Consider the following 17,147-nt stretch of genomic DNA (forward strand, 5'->3'; position numbering starts at 1 on the left):
TTCTTTAGGACTTACGGGGCATGAAAAGAACTTTGGATTTTACCGTAAGGGAGCTAGAGAGCCATTGGAGGATTTTGAATGAGGAAGATCATGATCTGACACATTTTAAAAAGATCACTTTTATTACTGGGTTGCAGATAGACTGTAGGCAGGCAAGACCACAAGCTGGGAGACCAACTACTGCAATAGTCCAGGTAAAAGATGATGCGGTCATCCAGGTAAAAGTCTAGCTTTGACCACATTTGTAGAGGTGGTGAAGAGTGGTAGGGCCATAGGATTTGCTGATGAGTTGACAGTTTGGGTTTTGAGGGAGAATGAGATCCCCATATGAGTAACCTAACAGTTTTTAACCTGAGCTATTGGAAGAATAGAACTGTTGTCTGAGACGGAAACATTGGGGTGGTGGCTTTTAGACAGTAGGGTCAAGAGAGGCACTTTGTTTTGATAAAGTAGACTCAACTGTGCTTATGGACAGAGAGTGAGAGTCAACAGTCATAGGAAACACATAGAAATGTGAAGTAAGCTTTCTGAGAACACAACAAATAAAGAAGGTTTGGCATTGAAAAGAGGGCAGAATAATTTCTTTTCTGGGAAAGCAACAAAGAAAGTAATCTATAGGAAAGTTGAAGGAATTTACACTGGATGTCTTAGTTACCACATGAGATTTTAATTGCTTCAACTTTAGTAGATGAAGTAGAGATAAAATAGTTAAGATATAAATAGTTTATAGGGACTAAAGGAGTCAACCAGAGATTAATAAGACTTTCAGTAGCAGTAAAACCCAATGAGTATTAGCATCTATTTGTACTATATTTCAATAAATCAAGACAAAAAAATTCATTGTAAAATACTGCTTCAATAGGAGAAAACAAAATTCCTAAGATAGGTTCATATAAGGCTGAGTCACCAAAGACTGTCTTTAGTGTAAGGCTAAACAAAGTGTAAACCCACCCACATGGAAAGTTACATGCCTCAACCTTGGCAGTAGATGTAGGGAGAGGTAAAAAAATTATTTGAGAATTTGAACTACAGGTTAATACTCGTGCAGATCTACCATCTAAATTCACACCTCAAGTATAGGCCAAAACATGTCAAGCAGAAAATTCGGCACTGTGAAGTTGACAGTGAGCAACGTGACTGACAGAAGTGTATACAGATTCTGCCAGGAAGAACTCTTTCAATTCAGGTCTACAGAAATCGTAAGACTCCTTTGTAAGATGCATTCTAATTTTAGAATGTGCAAATGTGAAAAAATTGTGCTTTAGAAATGAGTATAGGGCCAATTTGCACAGTCAGTGACTTCTTCAGCATGCTGAGTAGCCTTAGATAGTGAAAGGGTTTTGTGAATTCCAACTGGAGCTAACTAGGAAATCATAAGGGAGACAGAGATAATATAAAGAAGGAGGACAGAGTTACACAGTCCCTCCAAGCCTCTCTGTATTCTGGTAGGTGGTAGCTAGATTCTCAGAAATGACAGATACCACCCAGGTTGCCCTCCTTCCTTTCATATCCATGAGAGACATTGCATTTCTCAGAGCCTAGATCAGTGCCTGGCACATAATAAATGCTCCATAGATTATTTGAATTAATAGATCAATGGTTAGTTTGGGGACCCCTCTCTCACTTAACTTGACCAGACTTCAAAATCCTCTTAAAACAGCAATTACTAATAATAAATCAAAGTTGGCATAGATTTGAAACCTATTTTTCATCTTTCAGCTAGAGATTTTGAGGACGAAAATAATTAGATGATGGAACAATTTGAGAAAGTACTGGCCTTTGAAGTCATAAAGCCTAAACTACAGTTCCACTTATACAAGAGATGTGATGAATCTTTTGTTATCAGTGCCAGTTTTCCCATTTGGAAATGGGTAATTTCTCTCCTGCCTACCTCAGAGAGATGTAATTAATCTCAAAGAGGATGATGGATGTGGAGTGCTTTTTTCCATTGAAGTGCTTAGCAAGTGAACTTTATAATATTTTAGACAGCTTATATTTACATCTATATTCAGGATGATGGACTTGAATAGAAAAACACTAAAGAGTTTCTGGCTGGGCATGGTGGCTCACACCTGTAATCCCAGCACTTTGGGAAGCTGAGGTGGGCGGGTCATGAAGTCAGGAGTTCAAGACCAGCCTGGCCAATATGGTGAAACCCCGTCTCTACTAAAAATACATAAATTAGCTTGGCATGGTGGTGCATGCCTGCAGTCCCAGCTACTTTGGAGGCTGAGGCAGAAGAATCGCTTGAACCTGGGAGGTGTAGGTTGCAGTGAGCCGAGATTGCGCCACTGCACTCCAGCCTGGGTGACAGAGTGAGACTCAGTCTCAAAAAAAAAAAAAAAGAAAAAGAAAAAGAGCTGCCAATTAAGGAGATGTCTGGTTAAAAAAAAAAATTATTAGTGTTTGCTTTTTGGAAACTGGGCATAAAATACTTGACTAATTCCGAAAGTCCTTAATATTCGTAAAGGGCAGTGAAGCTGTTAATAGGTCTAAGGTAAAGACTGCTGAATTTTGGAAAGAGTTAATTCCAACATGTTAGATTCTAGGTAAGATTGCTTTGCATTCAGGTGAAGGTGAGACATGGAAGAAGCTAGGATTTATGGCCCACTAGGATTTATTTTCTTGAATAATAAATTTATGTATGAAAATGAAGGTAAGGGATTATGTGTCAAATTACATAAGACTACTATCTCAAGTTGAGATATGCTTTTAAAAATGTTAGCAAAAAGTCACAGCTGACCTTACTGGGAGTTAGAGAGATGACATTTTAACCCAGGGACTGTGACTTAGGATGACCTTGGAATATGTGGCTGTTTAAGGTTAGCATACGCTGTATGGTCAATTCATAATTCATGAGAACCATAATTCAACCTCTGGGTGAATAGTATGAATTTTAATTAGGTGAATAACTCACATGAATCTTAGGTTTCTTCAATTTATACATCCAAATTCTAGCATTTTATAACTAAATGAAATTGAAGGGGTGGTTTCTGGTCGTTCTCCAATTAATACTCATCTATTTGTCAGATAAATGTTATTAATTTGAGCACGAATTTTTCTCACAATGTTCTATTGCCTTTTATCTTCTAGTATTCTATAAAATTGTATGGTTGTTGAGTTGTGAGCTAAAGCACAGGTATTAGATTTTATTTAGCAAATCTGACTCTGCCATTTATTACATTTTCTTCACCTTCCCCTACCCCAGCTTATATGTTTGGAAAATAATGGTACCAGAAGATAAAATAATCCTGATAAAATTTACAAGTTTAGACATGGAAAAGCAAGTTGGATGTGATCATGACTATGTATCTTTACGATCAAGCAGTGGAGTGCTTTTTAGTAAGTATGTTACATTTGTTTTTATTTGTCATTTTAGAGTATCTGAAAGACCAAAGAGATGCTAAAGGATCTAAAATAAAATTTCTGGCTGCTCTGCCTATGGAGTAGCCATTATTTATTCCTTTACTTTCCTAATAAACTTGCTTTCACTTTACTCAAAAAAATAAAAATAAAAAAATAAAATTTCTTTTATTGTACCAAGGGCAATGATCTTATCTTACAGACTTTTCCCTTCTAGAAGGGTTAAGGGGACGGAGTAAGAGTGGAGACAGTGATCAACACACTGACCATTCTTTTCAGTGTTTTTCTAAGTTAGGAACCAGATCCCACATTCCTTTCTCAAGTTCACTAACAGTATTGAATGCAATTGATGTCACAGTTGTCAGAAAACTTCCTTTTGAGGCAGTTTTTTTTATTATTTTTATCACAAAAGTGGGTACATGTTTACCAAATTTGGTAAATACAGATGAGCCAAAAGAAGAAAGTAGAAACCATTCATAACCCTGTCACCTAGAGATAATCTCTACTAGCACTTACAGGTGTATCTATTTACACATACACTTTGAACTTTACATTGTTGGATATAATTTCCTTCTCATAACACAATTGATCCTTTCATGTCATTCAATTTATTTTATTGAATACCTCTTATAAGCTACATAAACATAACCAATATATCTAATTTTGTTGAAATACTCTGTGTTAACCATGATTGAAGCTCTCCACAACTGTTATAGATCTGGATCTCTAGTTCTCTATAAGGCCAATGGTTAGGACAAATGTCTCTTCACACATATTTGACAGGAAGTTATAAACAAAGTATTGTACTAGGGGTTATAATATTTATTGTCTAAATTATTTCATGCTCAGGCCTGCTATTTACACAGTAATTATTCTTTCAACCAATCATTTGTTAAAAATTAACTGTATATATCATAGCAGGTACTGGACGTTTTTTGAGAAAAAGCATTCTGCCCAAATAGATTTGTAGTTTGAGGTAATCAAAGGTGTAAAACAAAGTAGGAAATGCCATTAGAACAGGGAATGTGCTGCGCTGATTCAAAAAAGGTAGCTCTTATTTCCAGTAGTTGTCTGGTAGAGTTTATCAGAGAGCTGAATTTTGAGTTAGGCCCTGAAGAATAAGTAGAATTTGGACATGTGAGACTTGGGGGTTGAGAAGGAGACTGGAATAGCAAAGTCACTGAAGCAGGGAATGTTGAATGATCAAAGGACCATTAAATAGTTTAGTGTGTTTAGATCAGAGATCTCTCATGGAAGATGATGGAAAACAAAACAAACGTGTAAGTTTCCACCACTTTTTAGTAATGTTATTTCACTTTCCTTCTCTTCTTTTAAGGTAAGGTCTGTGGAAAAATATTGCCTTCACCATTGCTGGCAGAGACCTGTGAGGCCATGGTTCCATTTGTTTCTGATACAGAAGACAGTGGCAGTGGCTTTGAGCTTACCTTTACTGCCGTACAGAAGTCAGAAGCAGGTGAGTGTTTCAGGTATTTAATTCCTTGCCATTTTCCCTTGATATGGGTGGGGAAGAGGAGAAAATGTCTTTGGCCATTCACTTTGAATTTCCCCAATGCTTCCACAGGGTCAGGTTGTGGGAGTCTGGCTATATTGGTAGAAGAAGGGACAAATCACTCTGCCAAGTATCCTGATTTGTATTCCAGTAACATAAGGTGTCATTGGTTCATTTGTGCTCCAGAGAAACACATTATAAAGGTAGGCAACTGAGGAATCGCTCTACCTCATAAAGAATAGAGTTACGTTAGTTAGGCAGAACTTAATTCATCTGGATTGTTAAATTGCCATTATGACTAGGAGCTTCTTTTAGCCATTTGCCATTTTTTTTTTACTCTGAAAAGAGATCTCTGTGAGTGGTTTTGAAAACTTTCAGTGGTTTAAAAATGTATCCAGTGAAAAGTAAGGCTCCTCATCAGATTCCCATTCTACCCGTGGAGGCAAACACTGATAACTTACTAGTGTCCTTGGGAGGTATTTTGAGCATTTACTAACGTGTGTGTGTGTGTATGTGCGCGCGTGTACTTATGCTGCTTGGCAATGCCTTGGTCACTGAAAAATATCTCAAAGATCTTTCCAGATGAGCCCACAGAGCTCTTCTTAATAACTGCATAAAATATTATATGATATTTCAGAACACATTAAACCAGTTCCCTATTAGCAGGTGTTTACTGAGCTTCCAGTCTTTGGTCATGCCAGCCATGGTGCCATGAATATCTGCTAGTGCCTTTGGATACATGTGGATATGTATAATTCCCAGAAGTAGATTCGCTGGGTCAAAGGGTTTGCACATTTAAACCTGGTAGTCATTGCCAAATTGCCCTTCAAAGAGACTGCAATTATTTACACTTCTATGTGAAGGCATATGAGGATGTGACAGAGAGCCTTTAAATACACAGAGGAAAACCCTTTAAGCTTCTCTCTTCTCTTCTTTGACCGTTTCCCTGGTTATGTTTCCATTTGCACAGTTGACATTTGAGGACTTTGCTGTCAAATTTAGTCCAAACTGTATTTATGATGCTGTTGTGATTTACGGTGATTCTGAAGAAAAGCACAAGTTAGGTAGGTAGCCTTCACCCTTTAAATATGAAAATGTTAGACTAATCAGAGTAGTGGCAACATGGGCTGGCTTCCTTGGGTACCAGAAGGTAGAGTGGGAATGTGAATTTCTTGCTCTGGAAACTCAGAATGCCATACAACTTTAGCTTTAAAACCTATAAGCCAGCAACTAATTCGCCAGTAAAGTTTTTAATGGAAATGTGCAAAATGTAAAGATTGTTTCAGACTGTATGTAAGGTGAAAAGGCAGTCGCCAGAGAAACTGCAATTATTTAAGGTAAATTTTACAGCTTCCTGCTTTCTGTATTAATTCCTTCTGTTGCTGATATTTTGGTATTTGTGTCCAGGAAAAGTAACCAAAAGCTATAATTTCTATGTGGGTCTGACAATTAATTTTAAGACTTTTAAAACTTCAAATATACTTTTAATTGTGACCTAACAATTTACTGAGTTTGAAGATTTAACGTCCAGCCCTCTAACCACTTTTTCAGGACCTAGTATCTGTCCTTCAGCTAGATGTTTTTGTGGGTTAGAGGCCAGGATTATAGATTGGCTTGGAATATTTATTTAGACATTAAGGGCAGGTTAGTGAGAGCACAATGCCATGATTCTGCATAACAGTGCATGTATAGTGTGAGGTTTTCATGAAAGTGACTTCGAGTGTTACCTCTCTTATAAAGTATGCTTATGTCCTCTTTGGAAGAAGGAATACACCAACTTGGGTGTTTTTTTTTAAAACCCACCTCTTCTTATTGTCTACAAAGTAATAACCAGTTGAGTTTCCGGGCATACTGGAAATCAAATGTCCTTATTTTAGAGCTTTTTCTGTGCAATTAAAATTACAGCGCATTGTTATTGTGAAACTAACATTTAATTCTCACATGAGATGTAAGGGTGTGCATACAAATCAAAGTTGGAGAAAACTAAAGTAGTTGATTAGAAAATTGGGTGATTATTTTACTGTGTGTTCTGATTTTTTAAAAAATATAACTATAAATCAAACTTTCCTAAAATTTTTTCAGCTAAACTTTGTGGAATGTTGACCATCACTTCAATATTCAGTTCTAGTAACATGACGGTGATATACTTTAAAAGTGATGGTAAAAATCGTTTGCAAGGCTTCAAGGCTAGATTTACCATTTTGCCCTCAGGTGAGTATAAACATTTGTGTAATAAGGACTTTTGTTTATGCAAATGGTTACAGGGAAGATAATTTAGCCATGTTTACCTCAATGTAGGATAGCAATCCCCTTGGTAAGCATAACAAAAATGCAGATTTCTGGATCCACCCCTAGAAACCTAGATTCTGTAGATCTGGGATGGGGCCCAGGAATCTGTGCTTTAGGAAGCACCTCAGGTAATGCTCAAGAAATGGCATCCACTTGAACATAAAGATTCCACACGCCACATACAGAAACAATAGAATTAGGATTAAGGAAGGTAATTCAGAAATGAGATTGACTGGCTCTATTTTACCAAGTTAGGGGGTTTTGAAGAATTAATAGGTATCCTGGCACTCTGGAAGATAAAGTACATGCTACTCAGACAAAAAGAATATCATATGCAGAAACTCTCACAAAAGAGAATGGACAATGTATAAGAAAACTACAAATAACTCTACATGTTTTGAGTTTTGGAGGGAATAATAGAAAAGGCAGGAGTGAGATCATGTTGAACATGAGGCATTAAATTATAAGTGCTAGAGTGATAGGATAGCTAGCTAACTTTTGATTACTTGCCCTGTAGCAGGTATTCACTAAGCATTTCACATGCATTATCTCATTTATTCCTCCTTACATACATAGGAGTTATGTGCATTGCTCTCCTCTCACCAGTGAGGGAAGTGAGGCTTTGAGAAGTTAAGTAACTTTCCCAAAGATACACAGCTGGCAAGAGGTGGAGTCAGAACTTGGCCTCTCTGACTCCAGAGTAACCTGGAAGATTATGAATGAACTTACATGCAAGAAAAGTACTGAGAAAATCATTGTAAAGAATTTATTCTATACGTATTGTTTTATTATATATATAGTAGGTGTGGAATATATGAAGGAAGACAAGTCCAGTGTTGTATTAGTCAGGGCTCTCTTAGAGGGACAGATATATATATGTGTGTGTGTGTGTGTGTATGTGTGTGTGTGTTTATTAAGTATTAACTTACATGATCACAAAGTCCCACAGTAGGCTGTCTGCAAGCTGAGGAGCAAGGAAAGCCAGTCCGAGTCCCAAAACTGAAGAACTTGGAGTCCAGTGTTCTAGGGCAGGAAGCATCCAGCATGGAAGAAAGATGTAGGCTGGGAGGCTGGGCCCGTCTCTCTTTACATGTTTTTCTGCCTGCTTTATGTTAGCTGGAAGCTGATTAGATTGTGCCCACCAGATTAAGGGTGGATCTGCCTTCCCCAGCCCACTAACTCAAATGTTAAATTCTTTTGGCAACACCCACACAGACACACCCAGGATTAATACTTTGTGTCCCTCAATCCAATCAAGTTGACACTCAGTATAACCATCACAAATATGATTTTCAAGATCCTAGCTTGAATGGCGAGGTGAGTGGTAGAAGCCACTAGATGATAGAGAAATGTAAGAACAAGACTGTATTGACTCTTAAAATCATTTGGTTCAATTTAAGACATGTAGATATTAGCTTGTGGGAAATCCAAGTGGGGATATCTAAAAGTCTTAGGTCTAGGATTCAGGAAAGAGATTTAGATTGAAGAGAGAAATTTGGAAGTCATCTACATGTAGATGAATAAAAATAGAGTAATGAACATTACCTTGGCAATATCTTTTCAGGCTAAACAATGAGATCCTGAAAAAAAGACTGATATTGAAAACAGCCATCAATATATAAGGAAAACCATGAGATTAATATCCAGAAACCAAGGAAGGAAGAAGTGCCTAAAAGAGCCAGATGGAACAGGGATATTAACAGATATACAAGAAATCACATTTCTGGGATCTGGCATCTAGTGTATGAATGGTAGTGTTAGTGAGATCTACAGTAGAGTAGTTTTATGATTTACCAGGGTAAGCAAGTGGGGTCAGTTAGTGCAACTTCTCTAATTACTTTCAATTAAATTTTTTTTTCTTCTACAGAGTCTTTAAACAAATTTGAACCAAAGTTACCTCCCCAAAACAATCCTGTATCTACCGTAAAAGCTATTCTGCATGGTGAGTTGGTGACATGTTATTACTATCTGTTTAATCTTGTTTCTTCGTTAACTAGATGTCTCTTTTGGAAGCCCTTATCTTACATTTGCTATAACTCCACAGTGAAGAAAAATGAGTCTTATATTTAGGTCCATAAAACGTCCAGAGTCATATTTGGATTTATAGTTAGACTCATAAATAGAGGGAAGAACAAATGAGCTTTAGGTTGGAAGAAAAGGGTATAAAGCAATGTTTTGTCCTCATTCATTCCTCTACAAACTTAATATTTAAAATGACTTCTATAGTTAGTGTGGGGCAAAGGGAGAAAACAAAGGTTTTTTATTTTAAATTCACACTGGCATCTTTTAATTTCCTTATGCTCTAAGGCATCTGGGTAAATACTATGATCCCTCATTGTTCCACATACATGTATTGAATATGTTCAAGTTGATGGACTGGAATAGAAAGTTGCACAAGGAGCTATTAGAGAAGAAAATATCTGCCTGTTGCTGGAGGGTTGGAGAAGGCTTCCTAGAGATTAGTGCTTGGGCTATGGGTCTCATCAATTCCTGATAAGAGAACAGCATTTAGATGCCTGAGCAAATTTGATATGTTTGAGGATTGATACGTGGATTCATACAATGAGAACAAGAACTAAAACAAGAAGATATAATGAAGAACCTTATGTACTCTGCTAACAAACTTGAAATTTTCCTACTAGAATGTAAGTTCCATGGGGGCCAGTATTTTTATCATCTATTCTATTCCACCAATAATATATCACCAATGTCTGGAACAGTGCCTAGCAAATGGCAAGCACTAAATAAATATTTGCTAAATGAATAAATAAAATTCTGTAGGCCAGTCCCTAAAATTCTGGTTGCCTAGCATAGTCTGGGAAGGCTTCTTAAAATCAGATTTTTCAGAGGTGAGTTTTGGGAGTCAATATTATTATAAAGCCTATCTGATGTTTGAGAATCACTACTGTTAACTATGGCAAGCTATTGGAGGAGTATGTTCTAAATTACTGCAACCTTATGGGTCATTGGTTTCATCTTCACTGTAGATGTCTGTGGCATCCCTCCATTTAGTCCCCAGTGGCTTTCCAGAAGAATCGCGGGAGGGGAAGAAGCCTGCCCCCACTGTTGGCCATGGCAGGTGGGTCTGAGGTTTCTAGGCGATTACCAATGTGGAGGTGCCATCATCAACCCAGTGTGGATTCTGACCGCAGCCCACTGTGTGCAATTGTGAGTGAAACTGGTATTTTACCAACCTATTTAGCACATGCATTTGTAAGTAAAGCCTAGGACACAAGGCTGACTACTAAGATCATCCAGACTAATTCTAGAGCGAGAATCTTCTTTTAGTGTTTCTTCTGCATAGCCATCTAGCTACTATTTAAACAATGTCAGTGAAGGAAAAGTTAATCAAATCTTGACTGCTTATCCCATTTAAATAGATCTCTTATTTTGTTTTGCTTCCCAATTGCAGAAATCCACTGGTCTAAATGTACTGTAGTTCCAAAACTAAGTCAGGTTCTTCTTTCTATATTTGAAGACTCCTCTCATGTTCCCCTTTAATTTTATCTTTAAGCTAAGTGCTCATAGTTCCACTGTTGGTTGTTAGTAATTCCAGACGCCTTACCACACAAGCCACCTTCCACCAGATTGGTTTAGGATTGTTCCTTTGCAAATATGGATCATGTCAGTGGAGACCACAATAGAATAACCTACCGCCTTGATTATTGCACTACTGGGGAAATAAAATTTTGGTTAAGTTTTAAATGTTCTTAAATTGTGAAGTCTTCCATTATATGAAATAATATACATAATATATTTGTAGTTTAAAGAATAGATATTAATGTTAAATGAGCATTTGTATTCCCAGCATCCAGTTTAGGAAGAATCTTTATACTTACCTTTCGAGACCCCTTAGAATCCCTCTTAAGAAATACTATGCTAAATTTACAAGGAAAAAAACTAACAACCCCATCAAAAAGTGGGCAAAGGATATGAACAGACACTTCTCAAAAAAGACATTTATGTGGCCAACAAATATATGAAAAAAAGCTCAATATCACTGGTCATTAGAGAAATGCAAATCAAAACCACAATGAGATACCATCTCACACCCATCAGAATGGTGATTATTAAAAAGTCAGGAAACAACAGATGCTGGAGTGGATGTAGAGAAATAGGAACGCTTTTACACTATTGGTGGGAATGTAAATTAGTTCAACCATTGTGGAAGACAGTGTGGCAATTCCTCAAGGACCTAGAACCAGAAATACCAATTGACCTAGCAATCACATTACTGGGTATATACCCAAAAGATTATAAATAATTCTACTATAAAGACACATGCACACATATGTTTATTGCAGCACTATTCACAATAGCAAAGACTTGGAACCAACTCAAATGCCCATCAATGATAGATTGGTTAAAGAAAATGTGGCACATATATACCATGGAATACTATGCAATCATAAAAAAGAATGAGATCATCTCCTTTGCAGGGACATGGATAAAGCTGGAAGCCATCATTCTCAGCGAACTAACACAGGAACAGAAAACCAAACAATGCATGTTCTCACTCATAAGTGGGAGTTGAACAATGAGAACACATGGACACAGGGAGGGGAAAAACACAGGGGGTGGGAGACAAGGGGAGGGAGAGCATTAGGACAAATACCTAATGCATGTGGGGCTTAAAACCTAGATGACAGGTTGATAAGTGCAGCAAACCACTGTGGCAGATGTATACCTATATAACAAACCTGCAGATTCTGCACATGTATCCCAGAACTTAAAATTTTTAAAAAATCAAAGAGAAAAAAATACTATGCTAAATTTCTTAAATGCTATATTCATACCTTTGCTTTTGGGGGATTTTAACATATATGTATCCCTAAAGCAGTATATCATTTGGTTTTTCTTGGTTTTGATCTTTATGTAACAATTGTAGTTTATATTCTTGTGTCTTACTTCATCTCCGTAATACCTTGTGTAGAGTAAGCCATGTGGCTGTGTATAACTGTAATTTGTTTTCAATCCAGACTAAAGCAATCCCTTGTGGGTAGGTTCTGGGCATTGATATTTTTGAAAAGCTTCCCAAATGATTCTAATGTGCAGAGGGTCAAGAACCACTCCCTGCCTCCCTGACCCCATCTTGTTTTGAGAACCGGTCTCTCTCTGTCACAGACTGGAATACAGTGGCATGATCATAGCTCACTTTAGTCTTACCTGTGGGGCTCAAGGGATCCTCCCACCTCAACCTTCTGAGCAGCTGGGACTACAGATACATGCCACCATGCCAGACTTTTTTTTTTTTTAAGACACGGGGTCTTGCTATGTTGCACAGACTGGTCTTGAACTCAAGCAATCCTCCCACCTTGGCTTCCCAAAGTGCTGGGATTACAGGCGTGACCCACAGTGCCCCACTTTCCTGACCCCTTCTTGATCATTTCCCTGCTTGCTCCCAGCAGGCCAGCCTCATGGGTCTTTCTGTTGCTCAGATGTGCTGAGCTTGTTCCTGTCTCAAGGTCATTGTAGTTGCTGCTTCAGGGCAGCTCATTATGTTTAGTTGTCATGTCTCCTCAGGCTCTTCTTGGCTGTAAACTTCTAAGACTTCCCTTGGTCATTTTGAGGAGACCTCATCTGTTTTTTTTGTAGAACATCCCTATGTCCCTCAGTTTAGTTTGTCTGACATTTTTGTCAAGCTTTTACTGAGGTTATGGATTTGGGGAAGAAAGACCACAGAAGTAGCATACTATTCTTATCATATATCAAGGGTACATACAGTCAACATGACTTATCACTGATGTTAACCTTGACCATCTGGCTGAGATAGTGTTTACCAGGTTTCTCTAATGTAAAGTTACATTTTTCCCCCTTTCCATACTTACTTTTGGGAAACAAGTCAGTAAAGGTAGCCCACATTCAAATTGTTCCAGCTTTGGCCATTGTGAGCTCTTGCAGAGCTCGAGACCAGTCCTTTGGCTTCTGTGTCTCTTTGACACTCCCTCATCCTTTTGTAACACTGCAAGATACTCTAGGTCTATCTTGTGTATTTCCTTCTCAGTTCTAGCACCAGCCATTTCTCCAAGGAGCCCTGGTTCATTTTTTTGGAGAATGGTATGATAAATCATGATCTGATGCTGGGTATAGTAGCTGCTAGTAGCACATTGTTGATCCTAGGCCCTCTCAGCTGACAGAGCTAGAAAATATAGGTATGTATACCCACCCATGTATATAAATATACCTATCTGTATCTACATCAAGCTAAACATGAGTTCATACAATATTTTCAATGCTAATTCAGTACCACCTGGTTTTGTCTAGGCCTTCTCTCCCTTACAAAAACCTATTTTTGTAAGAATTCTATCAAAGTGCATTGAACGTACCATGGAAAAGATGCCTCAAGAGTAGCTGATTAATTTGTGAAAATTAATGTATTAGAAAAGAAAATATTAGTATTGAGTACAGAGACACAGAAAAAGCTTTGGTAGATTCCCTTTTCAAATTACATGGTCTATTCTGAAATTTACGCGATGAGACATGACACCTTGCAGCAAGATACAGAATATAACAAACCTATTCTTCCCAAGATAGATATTCCACTTGATGAATCAATTGAAATTAATAAACAGCTGTAAATGCTTGTGAGCCACTTGTTAGTCACAAAAAGAATTTGTATTTAATTTCATTTTTGACTTCTTAATTTCTTTAAAAATATGTATTATAATAGTAATGCTTTTGGGGAAAAAGGCAGTTAGAGAAAGTTATCAAGCAATAGCTTAAACTACCCTCTCCATTTCTCTAACACACTATTTTTCTCTAGAAGTCATCAATATTAAGAATGTTTCAGCTGTCTGATTTTCCACTAATATTTAAACGTACATGCATATATTTTATAGTATTTGTATATATCACTTTTTTTTGCACATAACATTATATCTTATATTTATAGTGGTATGGTAAATGTCTATGTGCCACATTTTTTAATACTTCACAGTTGCCTAAGTTATTTGACCAGTGAAATGTCTTTTTAAATCTAATCCTTGAAGTGTGTGGATCTTTACACCAGGAGTGTGCTCATATGCTGGTGTAACAAAAACCCTATGTCCTACACGTGCCCTGCCTTTTAGCTTCCCTGGCACTGGTTGACCGCAGTATTAATTCTCAAACTTCAGCATACTCCAGAATCACCTGGAGAGCTTCTGATTCTTTAAGTCTGGTGTGGGGCCTGAGAATTTCCTGATGGTGGTGTTCCACACTTAGGAAAATCTGGTGTTCTCATCTTGTTAATTCCACACAGGATTTTGTGCTCATTGGGACTTTTAACTTACTTTTGGAGACCAAGCTCACTTTGCAATTATATATGTGAATCTTTTGTCTAAAATTTAAATCAGCTACTGAAACTTCAGTGACTTTCTTTCTGTGATAAAGTCAAGTGGCTCTCTCTTCTTCCATAGCAATAAGTGACACATGCTCCACTGTTGGGTTGGGGATAAGATCCTAAGACTATAAGAAATGAAATTTTATATGGGAGAGGAGGAAGAAAAGGTGAAGAAATCCATCAATTGATACCTTGAGCTATGTTCCCACTATTGGAAAAATCTTAAGCTTTATCGTATCATAAAGTGTATGTGGCTTTGTCGTGTTTGTGCAGTGTTCTCCATTAAACTGAAGGATATTTGCTGACTGTACATGTAAAACATCATGAGAAACTGTGGACTACATTGTCAACTCTACCATCATTTTTATTACTTCATTGTATTGTATACACTCTCTTCTATATAAAGATGTGGAGTAGATTTAAGAAGTTTCTTCACTACTAAGTAATTATTTAGAGGGTGACTTTGAAAAAGTTTAATCCTTCCAGTAGCGTGCATGCCAGATAATAAGAATGATAATGGCTACCATTATGGAGTCATTATCATCTACCAGGTACTTGCCAAGCACTTCACTTGAGTTAGCTCCGTTAATAAAGGCATATTGAAACACATGAGTAAGTCAAACCCACTATGCAAGGAATTGAAATGAGCATCGTTATGACTGTGGAGAAGATGCCTACATGCATTAAGAATCTTCACCTTTGAATAAGGTATATTGAAAAATAATTTGAGTAACTTTACTTTTCCTGAAGAAACAGTGTTTAAAAAAATGGAAGAATTAGTCTCCAAGTAGAAGTGACAGTGTATTGGTTCCAGTAGAGGGACTCTTTCCTCAGACACTTTTTCAGCTGGAGATCTTGATATGAGAAATTAATGGATATTGATTCAAACTTCTTAACATCATTTTGAGGTGTATCCGAAGTAGGCAGAACTTTTCACAAAATGAACACCCATGTAACCAACACCCAGATCAAGAAACAAAATACTACATTACTAGTACCCAGCAGCCGCCCTTGTGCCTCTTCCAGTCATCACTCCCCTAAAAGTAATCAGCATTCTGATTTCTAACGCAATAGTTGAGTTTTGCCAATTTTTAAACTGATAAATTCCTTTGAACTTTAGTTTCATAACTCTGATTTAACAAAAGATGAAGATCTGAGATACGACCCAGTGAGATCATAATTCGGCAATGTTGAACAGTAAAATATAGACCAGAAGCTACCTTGTCACAGATATAATTTTTTAAACATATTCTTTTTTTCTTGCAAAGATTTTTATTATTTATTAAACAAATTTAAGATATTGATAAATACAGTACTGAGATAAATACAGTATTAAGAGAAATGTATTTTCTCTTCCTTATGTTTTTTTGTATATATATTTTTATTATACTTTAAGTTCTAGGGTACATGTGCACAACGTGCAGGTTTGTTACATATGCATACATGTGCCATGTTGGTGTGCTGCACCCATTAACTCATCATTTACATTAGGTATATCTCCTAATGCTATCCCTCCCCCCTCCCCCCACCCCACAACAGTCCCCGGTGTGTGATCTCCCCCTTCCTGTGTCTAGGTGTTCTCATTATTCAATTCCCACCTACGAGTGAGAACATGCGGTGTCTGGTTTTTTGCCCTTGCGATAGTTTGCTGAGAATGATGGTTTCCAGCTTCATCCGTGTCCCTATAAAGGACATGAACTCATCCTTTTTTATGGCTGTGTAGTATTCCATGGTGTATGTGTGCCACATTTTCTTAATCCAGTCTATCATTGATGGACGTTTGGGTTGGTTCCGAGTCTTTTTTAAACATATTCTTAACATCACTGTGAAATTAAGCTTTAATTATTTTCATTTTTCCTCCTCGACCTAAAAAAGGCCTTTGGTGATATTTGGCAAGGTTTCCAATGATACTTTATGGTCAAAAGAAAGGGGCAGGATACATGATCAAGAGCTCCTTTTCACATAGATCAGAAGGCATGATGTGGCTTCCCTGGGAAGGAGATCGCAGAGGCAATGGGACAGGGGACTGTTGCCTCGCTGAACTGAGCAGTGCATGTTAGCAGAGCCAGATGATGGTAGGGTGGTTACCCTCCCTACCTGTTCACCTGATAGTGAGTTCTTGCAAGATCTGATGGTTCAAAAGTGTGTGGCTTCCTTTGCTCTCTCTCTTCTGCTTTGCTGTGATAAGATGTGCTTGCTTCCCCTTTGCCTTCAGCCATGATTGTAAGTTTCCTGAGGCCTCCCCAGCCATGCAGAATTGTAAGTCAATTAAACCTCTTTTCTTCATAAACCTCTTTTCCTCAGAACGTCTTCAGAAAGACTTTATAGTCTCAGAGTCCTTTATAGCAGTGTGAGAACAAACTAATACAAATGTGTTTTCATGTCAAACTTTCACTGTTCTTCTGTCTCCAGGAAGAATAATCCACTCTCCTGGACTATTATTGCTGGGGACCATGACAGAAACCTGAAGGAATCAACAGAGCAGGTGAAAAAATGTTTTTACAGGTCATTCTGCCTGTAATCTAAATGTTGTCACATGCCAAGGAATACCTTTAGCTAAAATATGTAATTAGTTATTAATCTCCTAGGGCCCTTTCACACTTATCATTTATACCCACATTTAAAAATGCAATTTGAGATTACATTTTCACTTGAGAATTGCAG

At 37.5% G+C, this 17,147-nt stretch overlaps 2 protein-coding genes across 2 annotated transcripts in view; one reads left to right on the top strand and one right to left on the bottom strand.

Moving 5' to 3' along the window:
• The window catches only part of OVCH1 (ovochymase 1), a 71,954-nt gene that overhangs the window by 15,660 nt on the left and 39,147 nt on the right, over nucleotides 1-17,147 (top strand). The window contains exons 9-17 of the mRNA XM_063593132.1: nucleotides 3,269-3,342; nucleotides 4,600-4,643; nucleotides 4,705-4,837; nucleotides 4,946-5,076; nucleotides 5,844-5,937; nucleotides 6,956-7,084; nucleotides 9,030-9,104; nucleotides 10,150-10,330; nucleotides 16,896-16,968. Of these exons, the coding sequence (XP_063449202.1) occupies nucleotides 3,269-3,342; nucleotides 4,600-4,643; nucleotides 4,705-4,837; nucleotides 4,946-5,076; nucleotides 5,844-5,937; nucleotides 6,956-7,084; nucleotides 9,030-9,104; nucleotides 10,150-10,330; nucleotides 16,896-16,968 (934 nt within the window). The remainder of the gene's footprint in view (nucleotides 1-3,268; nucleotides 3,343-4,599; nucleotides 4,644-4,704; nucleotides 4,838-4,945; nucleotides 5,077-5,843; nucleotides 5,938-6,955; nucleotides 7,085-9,029; nucleotides 9,105-10,149; nucleotides 10,331-16,895; nucleotides 16,969-17,147) is intronic.
• LOC130540669 (uncharacterized) overlaps nucleotides 1-17,147 on the bottom strand; it is a 104,666-nt gene that overhangs the window by 5,109 nt on the left and 82,410 nt on the right. The gene's annotated exons all lie outside the window — the stretch shown is intronic.

This window comes from Pan paniscus, chromosome 10, assembly GCF_029289425.2.
Source record: "Pan paniscus chromosome 10, NHGRI_mPanPan1-v2.0_pri, whole genome shotgun sequence".
NCBI lineage: Eukaryota > Metazoa > Chordata > Mammalia > Primates > Hominidae > Pan > Pan paniscus.